A 17,345-nucleotide genomic window follows, 5' to 3' on the forward strand; every position below is an offset into this window, starting at 1 on the left:
GCTAAATGGCATCCCCTCCCCACTCACCTGCAGGAAGAAGCCATGCAGTGCCTGGAGTGTGGAGCCAGGGAGGGTAGAGAGGTCGGTCGAAGCTGCACCTTGCAGAACATGACCCACCTCCTGGGAGAGGATGCTACTGCTCCGGAACCGCACAAACTGGGCCAGGGAGAGAAGCCAAGCATGCAGTGACTCGGCATCTCCTCCATTCACAAACATTTCCTGTGTCCCTGCCATGCCCAGCACTGGGCTGGGGACACAGATTTGAAGCGCACGGAACTGTGCCTTCAAGGAGCTCAGCACTGGTACGCACAGGTGGGGTTGTCTTGGGACAGTGAAGTCAGGAGGACTGCGAGTCACTGAGAGCTGGCCCTGAGGGCCCCACAGCCCTGCCTCTCACACTGGACTGCGTGTGGTCACCCCCGCCCGCCACCCTGTGCTTGTGTACCTGCTGCTCTCACCTCGGTGCCCGCTATACTTTCCCTTCTCCTTATCAATTAATCCTTCAAGGTTCAGGCAAAATGTTACCTTCACTACTGATTGGTTTCTTAATTTTATTAAAGATATATAGGCATTAACTCTCCCTCCCTATGCTAAAGCCTTTGAGTGCGTGGATCACAACTAGCTGTGGAAAATTCTTAAAGAGACGGGAATACCAGATCACCTTAACCTGCCTCCTGAGAAATCTGTATGCAGGTCAGGAAGCAACAGTTAGAACCAGACATGGAACAACAGAATGGTTCTAAATTGGGAAAGGAGTACATCAAGGCTGTATATTGTCACCCTGCTTATTTAACTTATATACAGAGTACATCATGAGAAATGCTGGGCTGGGTGAAGCACAAGCTGGAATCAAGATTGCCAGGAGAAATGTCAATAACCTCAGATATGCAGATGACAACACCCTTATGGCAGAAAGCGAAGAGGAACAAAAGAGCCTCTTAATGAAAGTGAAAGAGGAGAGTAAAAAAGCTGGTTTAAAATCCAACATTCAAAAAACTAAGATCATGGCATCCGGTCCCATCACTTCATGGCAAATAGATGAGAAAACAATGGAAACAGTGACAGACTTTATTTTCTTGGTCTCCAAAATCACTGCAGACGGTGACTGCAGCCATGAAATTAAAAGATGCTTGCTCCTTCGAAGAAAAGCTATGGCCAACCTAGATAGCATATTCAAAAGCAGAGACATTACTTTGCCAACAAAGGTCTGTCTAGTCAAAGCTCTGGTTTTTTCAGTAGTCATATATGGATGTGAGAGTTGGACCATAAAGGTTAAGCGCCAAAGAATGATGATTTTGACCTGTGGTGTTGGAGAAGACTCTTAAGAGTCCCTTGGACTGCAAGGAGATCCAAACTAGTCCATCCTAAAGGAAATCAATCCTGAATATTCATTGGAAAGGACTTATACTGAAGGTGAAGCTCCAGTACTTTGGCCATCTGATATGAAGAACTGACTCATTGGAAAAGACCCTGATGCTGGGAAAGATTGAAGGCGGGAGGAGAAGGGGACAACAGAGGACAAGATGGTTGGATGGCATCACTGACTCAATGGACATGAGTTTGAGCAAGCTCTGGGAGATGGTGAAGAACAGGGAAGACTGGCATACTGCTGTCCATGGGGTAGCAAAGAGTCGAGCACAACTGAGTGACTGAACAACAACAGGTATTAACTGTCCCTCCCAGCTCTGGCAGAAACAATTACTCTTTTATTGGGACTTCCCTGTTGGCTCACTGGTAAGAATCTGCCTGCCAATGCAGGGGACACAGGTTCGATCACTGGTCTGGGAAGAGTCCACATGCCGCGGAGCAACTAAGCCTGTGTGCCACAACTCCTGAGCCACCACTCTAGAGCCCCCGAGGTGCAACTGTTGAAGCCTGTGTGCCTAGAGCCTGTGCTGTCCTCTGCAACAAGAGAAGTCACCGCCATGAGAAGCCCATGCACTACAAGGAAGAGTAGCCCCGCTCGCTGCAACTAGAATAAGCCCACGTGCAGCAATGAAGACCCAGCGCAACAGCAACAACAAATTTACTTTTCTCTGGGTTCCCACACCAACCATTGAGTTATTCATTGATCTGTTTCACTATCATTCACGGGCTCACTGCCTTATTGTTTATTCAGTAGATATCCACTGTGTTCTAGGCACTTAGCATTATCTTCTAGTCTTCCACTAATAACATCATATTTTAAGTCTTAGTTTCCTTGTCTATCTCCTTCTCTAGACTGAGGGACCCTTAAGAAAGAACAGTTGGCTCACTGACATCTTTGGTAGCTAGCACAGGATCTGGCATGTGGTGGGCAGGCTCTGGTCAATGTTTCATTAGTGACTCAATAAGAAAGAATGCCCAGGTCTTCTGGGCTGAGATGTGGGCATTTAGAGGAATTCTCTAAGCAGGGTTCTTGTAGGGTGAAGGCCCACCCAGCCCCTCTACCTTCTTGGAGGATGACATTCTTCAGACCACAAGACATCCATTCTACACTTACCAGGGTCATAAGTCTCAAGATTTCAGGTTTGAGGAAGGAATTCTCTCCAGCTTCCAAGAGAGTAAACATCAAAAACCGATTCCAGGGCTGGCAGGCCACATGGAGGGCTATAGGAAACACCAGTCACCGTGTTGTTAATGCTGCTTTTCCAAAGACTGTGGAACACTGATAAAGAAAACTCTCCTATTGGCTCAAAAATGGGCTGCTCCACTAGAGGCAAGGCATTGGATAAGCTGACTCCAGGGGTTTCTTTTTTTCCTGGGTTTCTATGCACCCATGCTGCCTGGCACAGGGAGACCATATATCCCATTATATATGGGAGGAGCTCTGCCATGCAAGAGCTATGTGGGGAAAGTTGCTTGACATCCCTGAACCTGTGTCCTCCTCTGTATGATGGACATAGCAGTGCCCTTGCAGTATTTTTAAAAAGAATTAAACAAGATGAATGTGAATCACAGAGCTCCCTGGTGGCCTGGTGGTTAGGATTCTGGGCTTTCACTGCCATGACTCAGGTTCAATCCCTGGTTGGGGAATTGACATCTCGCAAGCCAAAAAAAATGAAGAGTGTGAATCACAGAACAGGGAATGGGAGTTTGGGGTGGGAGGGTGTCACGGCAGGTGCTGGCTCCCTGCAACTGCCCCCATGGGAACATCAGAGAAGGGGGAGGGTTTGTACCAACGTCTGGGCTCCGGGCATGCACATAGTCAAGCAAGGCCTCCAGGCAGCCAACACAGGCGTGGGACAACAGAGGGTCCTTCTGCAAAGAAACAACAAAACCCGAAGACATACACATCAGATTTCGCTGCCAACCAAGAAAAAACATTTGGTTTTCAAAACAACTGGATTTCAGATTGGGGATGTGGCTCTCTAGAAAATCAAGACGTTTGTTGGTTTCACCTCTCATTCACACACACATCACAGTGTGTATACTGATGATTTACCAACGTTTGACAGACTGTTTTGTTAAAGAAAAGAGTGGGCCCTGGGGCCCCTCAAGCAATTCACAAATTACAGATGCTGTAAGAGCCCTGCAGTTTATCTAAGTCAACGCTGGTAGGTTTTTTCTTAAAGCAGAACCTTTTACCAAACAAAATTTTATGCTCTAATAAGCACATGAAAAGACCTTATTATCACTAGTCATTAAGGAAATGCAAATTAAAATCACCTTGAGATAACACCACATGCTCACCAATAGCTAATTGTGACTGACAATAAATACTAAGTATTAGCAAAAATGTGAAGCAACTAGAATTCTCGTGCACCCCTGATGGGAAGGCGAAATGGTGCAGCCACTTTGGAAAATAGTTTGATGGTTTCTTATAGACATACACTTACCATATGTTGTAGGCAGAATTTTAAGATGGTCCCATGACCTTTGCTCCCAGATGTTACTCCTGTGATTAGGTTACATTATATGGCAAAAGGGAGATTGTTTGGGTTGGTCCAATCTGATCACACCAGTTCTCTAAAAGCAGTTTTCTTTGGCTAGTGGCAGAAGAACCAGAGAGACTGGAAGTGTGAGAAGGACTCAACATGCATTGGCTGGTTAGAGGATAGAGGGGCCATGTAAGACAGAATAGGGGCAACCTTAAAGAGATGAAAGAGCACCCCCCACACCAAATTGAGAAAGAAGTGTTTCTTTCCTTGATCTCCCAGATAAGCACCCAGCCTGAGCAATAACTTGATTTCAGCCTTGTGAGACTCTTAAGTGAAGAACCTGGTTAAGCCCACCCAGACTTCCAACATAAAGAATTGTCAGATAACAAGTGCGTGCTGTGTTAAGCAATTACGTTTGTGGTGTGTAGATATACAGCAACAGAAAACTAATATGTCATTTGACCCAGCAATCCCACTCCTAGGTATTTTACCCAAGAGAAGTAAAAATGGATATTCACACAAAGACTTGTACTTCAGTCTTTATTCATAACAACCAAAAGTCTGGAAGTCCCAAATAGGTATCAGTGGTGTAAGTCGCTCAGTCATGTCCAACTCTTTGTGGCCCTGTGGACTGCAGCCCGCTAGGCTCCTCCATCCATGGAATTTTCCAGGCAAGAATACTGAAGTAGGTTGCTATTTCCTTCTCCAGGGGATCTTCCCGACTCAGAGATCGAGCCCAGGTCGCCCACATTGCAGCCAGACTCTACCATATGAGCCACTAGGGAAGCAGTAGGTAAATGGATAAACAAATTGTGGTATAGCCACATATTAGGCCGCTACTCACCAATATATAGAAATGATGTACTGATACAACAGTATGAATGAATTTCAAAAGCATTAAGCTAAGTTGAAGCAGACAGACACACAAGGCAACATAATGTATGATTTCATTTACATGGAATTCTAGAAATGGTACAACTGTAGTGCCAGAAAGCAGAGCAGATCAGTGTTTGCCCAGGGTCGGGGATGGGGAGGGGACTGACTACAGAGCAATACACGGGAGCTTTCTGTGGTGCTGGAAACCTATACCATGATTGTGGTGGTCTTCACAGAACTGTATAGATTTGTCAAAACTCATCTAATTACACTTAAATCAGTGAATTTTACTACATGTAAGTTATATCTCAATAAGACTGATTTTTTTTTAATGTAATACACCAACAAAAAAAATCCTATGTTCTCCTCATGCTGTCCTTTGGAACACAGCAACCTGGAGGTTAAGTTATGAGGCAGATCTGGGTTTGAATACTTGCTTGGCTACTTACCATCTGCAGGATCCTGGCCAAGGTTACTTACTTTTGCTAAGTGGGGATAAAAAGATTACTTGGGTTGCTAAAAGGGTTTGATGAGATATGGGTACAGAGTATCTAACGAGTGCTAAGCACTGAGTTAGCACAAAAAAGTGGTGAATATCTTAATGAAATGCGTAACAGGGGATACATTCCCCCTAACAACCCCTAAGTCTAGGCCTTGTGTCCTTTCTCCTTCTCCAATCAAAATTTAACTCTTAACCAGTTAAGAGTTGGGCACTTCCAACTTTTTCCCAGGTACTCAATATTGGCCAGTTTTGCTTGTCCAGGATCCATTCCTCCTTCTTCTGAGAACAATTTTATTTTGCAGAAACACTCCTCTCTTATGTTCAGTCCATGTAAGTTACAGAGAGCTGACCATATGCACCATCCTTCAGGAGAGGCACTGCTGCTAAGTCACTTCAGTCGTGTCCGACTCTGTGCAACCCCATAGACAGCAGCCCACCAGGCTCCCCCGTCCCTGGGATTCTCCAGGCAAGAACACTGGCTTGGGTTGCCATTTCCTTCTCCAATGCATGAGAGTGAAAACTGAAAGTGAAGTCGCTCAGTCGTGTCTGACCCTCAGCGACCCCGTGGACTGCAGCCCCCCAGGTTCCTCCGTCCATGGGATTTTCCAGGCAAGAGTACTGGAGTGGGGTGCCACTGCCTTCTCCACAGGACAGGCACAAGCCAGGCCAATCAGAGCACCCCATGTTTCAAGCAGAGTGACTAGCACATTACCAAGCCAGGCTCATGAGACTCAATTCTGGGGGCTACTGAGAAAGAGAAACTTTCTTTCTGCCAGAAGGATATAGGCCAAGAGCTGCTCTAGGTTATCCTGCCATCCCATGAGAACAAAGCTGAGAGAAATGCAGAGCCAGGAGACAGAGAGATAGAGCTCTGATGATACTGTCTGAGCCTCTGGGATCCCAGATGTGCCTAAAGCCAGTTTTGGCCCCTGGACTTCTCAGTTATGAGACAATTTTGAGTTTTGTTTCTGTCACTGTAACTTTAAAACCAATCAATCTACTCTCCAGGCCTTGGTGGGAATACCAGGATCTTGACAGGCAGTTACCCCTTTCTGCCGTCATCCTGGGAGAAGCAGGCTCCACTGCCAGGGTCCCACTTGACAAGGGCCTTACCTGCACCAGGAGGTTCTGCAGTCCGATGACCAGGGACAGCACTTGTGATGTTCCCAGTGGAGCTAGGACAGTGTCCTCAGGGGCTGGCGGTGACTGGGCCCCTGAGAGCCGTAGGGCAACCAGGGCAGAGGAGAAGTTTTGTTGCAGGGCTGTCCGCAGGAAGCGTAAGATGGCAGCTGAAAGTAGGAAACTCCTTACACCCAGTTCCTGTCTCATTCCCCACCTCCCTGTGCCCAGCTCTGTTACAGGGGGAAGACCATGGAGATATAGTGGGGTGACCACAGGCTGGTCTGGGGGGCGGGGTCGTCCCATCTCAGGATATAGGGGAAAGGTTTTTCTTCTCCCTGCTGGAGGCCCTTGGCCCCACACCTGACAGCAGTGCAGCCTTTTTCTTCGGGACGCTGAGGGCCTTCAGTACTTGGTCCAGTTCCACGGACAATGTCTGATGAACCTGGCAGAGCATGGGGTAAAGGCATAACCCCTACTTTCTGGGAGCCTGGGGAGAAAATAACCTGCCACAATATCTCATACACATACCCAGAAGGACAGAAAAGGCCACATAGGGTCTTGTGAACCTCACCTGGATTTAGGAGCTTGAGGAGGAAAATCAAGCCCAGACCTGGAGAACTCTGCTTCTCCCAAATTTCTCCCATCCTCAGAAAGCATCTGCACCAGGGAGGAACTGATCCTGGCATTATCTGTAGGTCCATCTCTATCTCAGCCCACCATCCACCTAACTCAGACCTGGAGTCAGATGGCCCAGATTCAAAATCCTGGCTCTGCCACTTGCCACGGCTGTGGACAAGTCACTGCCCTGAACCTCTCTCAGCCTGTCTTATGTCCTTCACCTGTGAAACAGGAACAGTACCACCTGCTTTCACTCCTGCCAGAGCCATTGTGAAGAACAGCTGAGGATCAGCGCTGTGAATGAGCTCTTTGACGTCAAAGCAGTGACCAAACTGAGGGGTTAGTTTAGGCAACAGGCTCAAAGCTGTGAGTGTGCTCTGCTCTCCTTACCCAGAACATGAGCTGCCTTCAGGCAGCTTCTCCTCCACTTGGATCTATCACAGTTTTCCACAAAGCAATTCCTCAAAAATGCTTGTTGGCTGGTGGAATTGGCAGGTTCTAGGCAGAAGAACCAACTTGTATAAAGATATTGAGATGCCATACTAATCTGTTAGTAGAGGAAGCTGTGTGCAAGTTCTATGCTATCTGCTCAATTTTTTGGTAAATCTAAAGCCGTCCAAAAAATAACAGCTACTAAAAATCAACCAGACTCAAACAAAACAAGGTATGGAGATGTGAAAGAGCACAGTGAACTGGGAAAAGAGCAAGCACGTGCTCTGAAGAGGAGGGCAGAATGACAGGAAGTAAGGCTGCAGAGGGGCCTAGTAGGAAGGGTCTCAGCAGCCACAAAGAGAACAGAAAGGTGCTGAAGGAGAGTGGCCAGAGGGCAAGAGTGGATAGACAGTGCCGTGGGGATAGAGAGGCAGGGGGACGGAGAGGCTGGGGCCAGCAGATTGTCAACAGGCCACCTTGGTGGTGAGGATAAATGATCAGGCCTGAACGAGGGCAGAGGGGAGGACTTGGAGGAGAGGCAGTTAGGTGATTGGCTGGGTGTGAGCTGAGGGCCAGGGCAGAACTGATGACATGGTGCAGGCTTCCATCCAGGCAGGTGACTGCAGGGGCAGGGGTGGGCCCAACAGAGAAAAGCAGGAGAGGTTCCTATCCCAAGTTGACCCCACTGGAAACTACCTGAGGATCTGCTATACTGTAGATCTGCCAGTTTACTGAAAGTCTAGAAGCCAAAATTTTAAGACTCACTTCAATTCTATACCAGTGAGTGTTTGCCTGGCATTAGGTTGGCACAGAACTGGGCACAGTGAGGATACCTCAAGGGCTAGGCAATGGTTTACGTCCACCAGGAATAGCCAGCCTTAGGGTAAACACTCAAAAGTGGAGCAGCCCACAGAGGAGCCCATGCGGGGCACAAGGATGCCAAGGTCATACAAGGGGGAGGAGCTGAGAGGAAAGGAGGTGCTGTGGGTAAGTCCATGGCGCCGCCATTCCCTGCATCGCCTTCTCCAACAGTCACATGACAGCTCCCATGTGTATGGCACGTCACAGCTTACCACCTACCACTTCAAGATCACGGGCTGGATTCTGCCTTCCCGTTCAGCTGGACAGTCCACTCCCTACACCCTGCAATGCGATAGCTCACCACTCTTCAAATACATAAATCATGTCTTAAACTTGCACAGCTTCAGGCCTGTGCTCATCTCATTCTCTTTGCCTAGCATGCTCTCCCCTTTGCCTGGCACAAAATACTTACCTTTCAAGGCTTTGCTTAAAGATTACAACACAAGTTCCCCAAGTGTGGGGTGTATACTGTATTCATTTTTTATTCCTCTGTTCCTAAAGTACTGCCTGGCATGTAGGTGATCCACGTGTGCTAAATGGATCAATGTAAATCAACCTGACAACAGGCTTGCATGTTACTCTCCTGTTTTGTAGGCAAGGAAACTGAAGCTCAAAGAGGTAAATACTTTACTAAGGTTACATAGGTAATAAGCCACAGAGCTGAGACCAGAACTCGGATCTTCATCGTTCCTTTGAGTGACACCCATGACCCAAAGCTACAGGGGTTAGAAACTAACCTGAAGACTGCCTTTGTGCTGCTGGGCAGAGAAGGAGGCAGTGAGCAGCCAGGCGGAGCAGAGGAGCCCGGTCCTGGGAGAGCCCTCCTCAGCCCAGGTTAGCGCCAGCATCTTCTCCAGAAGCTCTATCAGGGCCGTGCTGCTCAGAAGCACTGCAGCGGCTGCAGAGGGTTGGGAAGAGCAGGTAGTGCTCAATTAGTACCCAGAAGGTGCTCCACATATGCTCTGTGAATGAACAAGAGGGTCACCTGGGAGGCTCTAAGGGTCTGAGCTTCGTTTTGGAAGCAAAGGTTATCAGAACCAGAAAGGACCTTATGACCATCCGTTCCAGCCACACACACCTTTATTTATTTTTTTTAAGATGGAAGAACAGGACAGCAAGAGCCACACGCACTGCCCAGCACCCTCCCTTCCTCTTCACTCTGCCAGCTCGGGCCCCAGTACCTCTTCTCTGACTGCCCAGTGTGGTCTGGTGAAGGCTGCAGTACAGGAAGTTGAAGGAGGGCTGAAGGATGTCCGAGTCAGCGGGGCTGCATGTCCCACACAGCTTGCTCACTGCAAGAGATCAGAGTCCTCGGGAGCCCCAGTGCTTAGCACTCACACTTCTGACAGCTAATGCCCCTCAACCGGCTAATTTCAGATGTCAGTCTTGGGGATCAAGAACAAACCAAGTGTCCCTGATGTTACTGCCAATGGAAAGAAGCAGTGACAAACCCAAAGACATGTTCACACTCTCCATCAGAACAAACATCAGGCAAGCACCCCCAGGTGCATGTACGAATAGACTGCACAAGTTTAGGAAGTCAAAAGGCAGCCTCTGACAGCACTTGTGCCAACCAGACTCCAGGTTGCAGAGTCTGCAGAGGTTATGTAGGCCAACTTGCCACCATCAGCAGAAAGACGATCAAGTCTCTGAATTCTTCCAGCAACACTCACTCACCACCTTCCCAGGGGAGGTCTGTAGCTATCGATGTGCAGTTCCCTAAACTTGCCACATTCTCTCTCTCGTACCACCTCCATCTAGCTAACACCTTTCCTCCGATTCAGCAATCAAGATTCAGCTCAAAGTTCACCTCCCTCATGAATTCTCCCTTAATCTCTCAAAGCAAGGTTAAATGCCTCCTCTACTCCGCCTGCCTCATCAGAGTGGTTACAACACTGTGGGGTAGACATCTACAGAGCACAACCCTTTCCTCCTGGGAATTACCAGACCTTGCTCCCCTGCCCCCACCATCCTAGATATAAACCTACCTAAGTCTCCATTCACTTTTTTGGCAGCCATATCACACTTGACTTTACATGGCTCATGATCAACCAGACAACCAGGCCCCTCCCAACCATAGCCCCACCCTTGAACCACAGTCTTCTACTCTCAATGCTCTCAAATAAAACTATTCAAGGGTTATATGTAAATATATACTCATTTCACATATATGTTTCAGTCTTTTATGTCTTCCTATTAGAGGCCCTTTTGACAGCTGTTTTTGTCACACACAAACCTCCCTCCTGGCTGAGTGCCGCCTGATAAGACAGGCAGGCAATGACCAGCACCAGGCCAGGCTGGACACTGATCTTCTCATGAGGAGATCTGGGCTCCAGGCAGGGAAAAACCATACTACCCTGTGGCCAGAGGACATGACACTCCACAGGGACTGGAGACACATCATTTTTCCTAATAATTTCAAGCTTTCCTCAACAAATCTTCCTGAGGGTGCTGCCTATGAACTGGTGGCTGCATCAGCGAGCAATAAAAGATCCTAATAAGCTTTGGGGTAAGGGGAGAAAAAAGGCCTAGAGATCTGTGAACTGGATCATCAGATCCTGAGTCAGCTGCAGGGTGAGGTGGAGAACAAAGCTTGTGCCAGGAAAAATGAAGGATACACAGACAGTACCCACTGAAGGCCTACTCTGTGCCAAGCACCTTGTGGCATTCTACATTTAAAGTTACTCCTTACATCAACCCTAAATCAGTACACACTGTTATCTTACTTCTGAGGAACCAAAGGCTCACAAAGGCTAGAGGTTGCCCAAGGTTGCATACCTAGTGACTAAGCTGAGAACAAAATCAGGCCTTCTTGATTCTGGAGCTTGTCGCAGTGATTTGTTTTGGTTTTTGTTTTCCTAACATTCCCAGAGAACGAGCAGAAGATCTGGAAGGCCCTTTATCAAGAAGCCCATAGGCAATCAACCAGTCAGAGGACTGTGTGTTAGTTGATTACATACCCTGCAACCTTCCTCCCTCACGTTGCCTTTAAAAATGCTATGTTGAAATCCTTCGGGGAGTCTGGGGTTGTGGGGGGCATGAGTCCCCATTCTTGCATGGCCCTGCAATAAACCTTCTCACTCAAAAAAAGAGAGAGAAGCCCACAGGAATAGACTGACCCACCAGCTTCTTCCAAAAGGTGAAAGGGTGGAAGAAAGGAGCAAGGCCAGTGCTATGAGGGCCGACCCACAGCCCACCCAGCCCTGGGCCCTCAGGCACTGTTCCAAGCAACCAGAGCACCTTGGTGAAGCAGCTTCACGGCCATGCTGTCCAGTTCTTGCTCTGACTCGTTCCTCAGCTGCACTAAGGAGAGGAGGTTCAACAGCAAAGGCAAGTTCCCAGAGGCTGTTAGGAACAAGGAGAGCTGGTCAGGGGAACTTACAGACAGATCACCACCACCACCCAACCAGCGGTAAATAGTTCATTGGGCTTTACCCCTATTTCCTGTCTTCTTTATTTGGAAAAGGGGCAACTGACAGACTGAGTGCCAACTCTGGGTTGGGTAAGAGAATTCATTATCTCACTTAATCCTCTTTAAAATCATGGGAAGCAGGGACTGTCATTTCTATTTTATAGTTAAGAAAACTGAGGCCCAGAGAGGCTAAATGACATCTCCCAGGTCCCACAGCCACTGGCAGGGCCAGGACTTGAACTCAAACCTGAATCCAAAGCTCAAAGTCTTTCCACTATGGGTTTCCAAGAAATCTCATGATTCTTTTTTTTTTTCTCATGATTCTTAAACACTATTATCAGTTAGTTGTGGCTTCTCCTTCCCTGAAAAGGAAGGATTCAGCTCCTCCAGATCCCCTTAGCAGAAGATATTAAGAAGAGGTGGCACAGAGAAGAGAATACACAGAAGAACTATACAAAAAAGATCTTCACGGCCCAGATAATCACGATGGTGTGATCACTCATCTAGAGCCAGACATCCTGGAATGTGAAGTCAAGTGGGCCTTAGGAAGCATCACTACAAACAAAGCTAGTGGATGGGGATGGAATTCCAGTTGAGCTATTTCAAATCCTAAAAGATGATGCTGTGAAAGTGCTTCAGTCAATATGTCAGCAAATTTGGAAAACTCAGCAGTGGCCACAGGACTCGAAAAGGTCAGTTTTCATTCCAATCCCAAAGAAAGGCAATGCCAAAGAACGCTCAAACTACTGCACAATTGCACTCATCTCATACAGTAATAAAGTAATGTTCAAAATTCTCCAAGCCAGACTTCAGCAATACATGAACCGTGAACTTCCAGATGTTCAAGCTGGTTTTAGAAAAGGCAGAGGAACCAGAGATCAAATTGCCAATAACCACTGGATCATCGAAAAAGCAAGAGTTCCAGAAAAACATCTATTTCTGCTTTATTGACTATGCCAACGCCTTTGACTGTGTGGATCACAGTAAACTGTGGAAAATTCTGGAAGAGATGGGAATACCAGACCACTTGACCTGCCTCTTGAGATAACTGTATGCAGGTTAGGAAGCAACAGTTAGAACTGGACATGAACAACAGACTGGTTCCAAATAGGAAAAGGAGTATGTCAAAGCTGTATATTGTCACCCTGTTTATTTAACTTCTATGCAGAATACATATCATGTGAAATGCCAGACTGGATGAAGCACAAGCTGGAATCAAGATTGCTGGGAGAAATATCAATAACCTCAGATATGCAGATGACACCAATCTTATGGCAGAAAGTGAAGAAGAACTAAAGAGCCTCTTGATGAAAGTGAAAGAAGAGAGTGAAAAAGTTGGCTTAAAGCTCAACATTCAGAAAACTAAGATCATGGCATCTGGTCCCATCACTTCACAGCAAGTAGATGGGGAAACAGTGGAAACAGTGTCAGTCTTTATTTTTTTGGACTCCAAAATCACTGCAGATGGTGACTGCAGCCATGAAATTAAAAGACACTTACTCCTTGGAAGGAAAGTTATGACCAACCTAGACAGCGTATTAAAAAGCAGAGACATTACTTTGTCAACAAAAGTCCGTCTAGTCAAGGCTATGGTTTTTCCAATAGTCATGTATGGATGCAAGAGTTGGACTATAAAGAAAGCTGAGCGCAGAAGAATTGATGCTTTTGAACTGTGGTGTTGGAGAAGACTCTTGAGAGTCCCTTGGACTGCAAGGAGATCCAACCAGTCCATACTAAAGGAGATCAGTCCTGGGTGTTTACTGGAAGGACTGATGTTGAAGCTGAAACTCCAGTACTTTGGCCACCTGATGTGAAGAGCTGACTCATTGGAAAAGACCCTGATGCTGGGAAAGATTGAGGGCAGGAGGAGAAGGGGACAACAGAGGATGAGATGGTTGGATGGCATCACCAACTCAATGGACATGAGTTTGGGTAAACTCCAGGAGTTGGTGATAGACAGGGAGGCCTGGCATGCTGTGGTTCATGAGGTCGCAAAGAGTCGGACACGACTGAGCGACTGAACTGAACTGAACTGAGATCCCCTTAAACATGCCTCCAAAACCCAGTCCTCAACAGAAATGAACCAAATGAGCCATAGTTCTCCACCCACTTCCTCTTAATTGCTTGAAAATTTAAAAGTTCAACTTTCTAAGAGTAGGAAAAAAAACAGACTAATCCCAGCCTTTCACACTATACCAAATATCAAGCTTCTGTGACTCCAGGGAGTCCCATTCCGGATTTGGAAACCATCCTTTTAGATCTCACCAGGAGCTCCAATCCATCACAGATCCGCCCCCTCCCTTGCCCCTGCTGGCTGTTGCTGCATCCTACACCTCCCCAACATTTACCGCTTCTTTCTTCCCAACTAGGGGCTGCCATTCTTGTGACAAATAGCTCTGAGCACATGCTTCGCAGGGTGGGGATAGGCATGCATGCATCAAACACACCCACCCATGCAGACATGAAACATAAGCACACTCAAACCACAGACACACACACAGACACACACACACAAGTATGTTGAGTACCCACTCTCCCACAAGAGGAAGGAGATAAAAATTTCTCGCTTAATGCCCCATTGGCCGGACTTTTCTTTTGCAGAGAAAACTCCAATTCTCTCTCCCTGAGCAGACCTCATCACAGTAGAGATGCCCACTCCTGCATGACCTTCCCTCAGGTCTAAACATGCCTCCAGCAGCTACAGGCTGACCTCCTGAGGGGGAGGACCCATGCTCCACCAGCAGATGCTGTAGGATCATCAGGAAGTGGCCTCGGATGAGACCGCCCACTTGGACATCTTCATTCCTCCTCAGAAAGGTCTTCAGGACGATCAGTACCTTGCGGGCTATGTCCATGGGACTGGAACAGATGAGGTCCTGAGCAGGAGAGAAGGAAGCCAGAGCTCAGAGGGCATTATAGTTGGGGACAGTTGAGCAGTGAAGAAGAGGGGCTGGAGAAGGGCCCCAAATGATGCTGTCACAGAACCTGGGGAAGGAAGCACTTACTCAGGACCTACCATACATCATCCTGTCAAACAAGTCCATCCTAAATGGAAAAAAACAGAGGCTCAGAGAGATTGTGTGATGTGCCAAAGCCCACATAAACTAGTAAGTGGCACAATTAGGATTTGAATCCCTGGTGGCTCAGATGGTAAAGAATCTGCCTACAATGCAGAAGACGCTGGGTCAGGAAGATCCCCTGGAGAAGGGAATGGCTACCCACTTCAGTATCATTGCCTGGAGAATCCAATGGACAGAGGAACTTGACAGGCTACAGTCCCAAGGATAGGACTTGGATCACAAAGAGTCAGACATGACTGAGTGACTAACATACTCCCAACTCCAAGCCCAGAGATCTTTCTACTAAGGGGGTGGGGGTGGAGATGTCACAGGGCAAGCACAGGATGGGTTAGGACAGATTCAGGACACAGGAAGAGAAGCAAGGACCAGATCAGGCCCCGTCTCCACCATGGCATCTGGCTATTTCTGCCCCAAGGAGTAAAGGCCTTGGTTTCAGAAGGCTGGAAAGAACATTGCTTTTTATTTGCTTTCAGAGTTAATAAGTATATGTTAAAGGGGAAGTCAGCAAAAGCTACACCAGAGACTATCCCATTGAGAGTTCCTGTCACCTTCCAGCTCAAACAGGCCAATTCCTTTTGAAAGGGCAGAGGGGGCTGGGTGCCACGAAACCAGTGTCACACACAGACTCCTAGCTCCTGACACACAGAACCATGATTACAGGCTACCGGCCAGACAAACCCAGATGTGCTGATCACTGGGTAGCACGGGGGTGTCTGTGCTTGGCTCTCTAAAAACCCCACAGCTGCCAGAGAAACAACTATAATACTGATGAAATAATTCATATTTTATGGTACAATGAGAAACATTTAAACATACAATTTTTCTTTGCTAGCTTGGGCCTCTTCCTCCCCTTTTAGTGTGTATTGTGCATCTGAATTAACCAGACCTCTTTAGGAGATAACATTCTTTCTCAATCTCATCAAGGGTCACAACTCGTAAGTCTTTAGGGGATAACTTCCTTCCTAACTCTGCAAGGGACCATGATGACCTGTGATCCACTACTACCTTTGTATGTATAGATTTAAATTGTGTAAATGATCAATAATATGTCATTTAACCATTTGTCTCAAAAACTTAAATCACTGTGCTTTGACCTCTTATGGGCAGGACAGTCCTCGGAGCTTTTTATTTTACTTTCTTAATTTATCTTTTTGGCCACACCACATGGTTTTCAAGATCTTAGTTCCTGGACCAGGCATGGAACCTGTGCTCCCTACAGTGGAAGCCGAGTCCTAACCACTGGACTGCCAGGGAATTCCCCTCAGAGATTTCTGAAAGACTGTCTAGCAGATTATAATTCTCGGGTTGGCTCAAATAAATTTGCCATTTCCTTCTGAGACAGACTGTTGATTAATTTTATTGACAACATCAATAGCAATCACTCAGTCAGGACCTAATAATGTCAGGTATTGTTCTGTGTTTAAACTGTAGTTACATGTTTATACATTATCTGTATCTTCATAACTCTTCCTAGTAGGTGTCACTCCAGTTATTCAAAGCAGCAAACTGGGACAGATTAACTAGTTTGCCAGTCAAGAAAGCAGGGGCATTATAAATTCTATAGCCACTATGATTTAAGGAAGGGCAGGGATGAGGTTGGCTTCATCTTTGTTACCTTGTAGGGATTTGGTTGGGAAGATCCCCTGGAGTAGGAAATGGCAACCCACTCCAGTATTACTGTCTAGAAAATTCCACGGACAGAGGAGCTTGTCCATGGGGTTGCAAAGAGTTGGGCATAGCATGCACATACACATACACACAGAGACTCAGAAAACATCTCTGGAAGGAGAGGCTCTCAGAATAAGGCTAAAGGGAATTTCAGTTCATTTCCATCAACCTTTTTACTTTATAGAGTATGAGGCTGAAGCCAGATGAGGTGTGATTTGTCTAAGGTCACAGGACCCACAGCCAAACTAGTTTCCTAGTTCTGCTCCTTCACCAGCACATGGCTGCCTGACTGCCAAAGCTGGTCTCTTAGAAACCTAAGTTAGTGAATGTTAAAAGTGCCAAAGGAAGGGGGCTACTTAGATATTTGGCAGCTGTGATGGATGCCAGGGGAAAGGGTGCACCCCACCCTATAGGTGAGTGAGGAGGCTCTGGGTGGAGCATGGCCCCCTCTGAAGCCTCTCCTGTCCAGAGTCGTCCAGAACTCTCTGGGACTGGGCTGACCAGAGGGACACGGCCCAAGCAGGGAACAAACAGAGCTTCTATGACATCACTGTTTTTTACATACAAACAACCCACGTGAAAGACCACCCGTTGGTAAGAGTGGCAATTAACAGCTTTGTTTTCAGCTGTTAATTACCCACATCAGAAACAGAAATTGGTACCAACACATATTTTTAGACTCATTCCCCTCCTGCAGCTAGAAGCTGGGAAGCAATGGTAGGAATTATACACGTGAACAAACAACAAAGTTGTTCCTTGCTCTTCTTTCTTAACACTGATGTTTCTAGGATATAATTTAGTAAAAAACTCATTAATTTAGGCTCTGGTCATGGTCATGACCTTTGTTAGCTATATGACCTTCAGAATTCAATAAGTCTTCCTTCTTTTTTAAAAAACTGTTTACTTATTAGGCC

The 17,345-nt window shown here is 46.9% G+C and overlaps 1 protein-coding gene across 1 annotated transcript in view; it reads right to left on the reverse strand.

The window, feature by feature from the left end:
* Nucleotides 1-17,345, reverse strand: part of MEI1 (meiosis inhibitor 1) — a 55,768-nt gene that overhangs the window by 1,262 nt on the left and 37,161 nt on the right. The window contains exons 21-29 of the mRNA XM_010829884.1: nt 14,394-14,559; nt 11,512-11,616; nt 9,453-9,563; nt 9,009-9,169; nt 6,721-6,802; nt 6,352-6,527; nt 3,159-3,240; nt 2,483-2,589; nt 28-156 (exon numbers count right to left, since the gene is read on the reverse strand). Of these exons, the coding sequence (XP_010828186.1) occupies nt 28-156; nt 2,483-2,589; nt 3,159-3,240; nt 6,352-6,527; nt 6,721-6,802; nt 9,009-9,169; nt 9,453-9,563; nt 11,512-11,616; nt 14,394-14,559 (1,119 nt within the window). The remainder of the gene's footprint in view (nt 1-27; nt 157-2,482; nt 2,590-3,158; nt 3,241-6,351; nt 6,528-6,720; nt 6,803-9,008; nt 9,170-9,452; nt 9,564-11,511; nt 11,617-14,393; nt 14,560-17,345) is intronic.

Source organism: Bison bison, unplaced genomic scaffold, assembly GCF_000754665.1.
Source record: "Bison bison bison isolate TAMUID 2011002044 unplaced genomic scaffold, Bison_UMD1.0 scf7180017858886, whole genome shotgun sequence".
In the NCBI taxonomy this organism is placed as follows: Eukaryota; Metazoa; Chordata; class Mammalia; order Artiodactyla; family Bovidae; genus Bison; species Bison bison.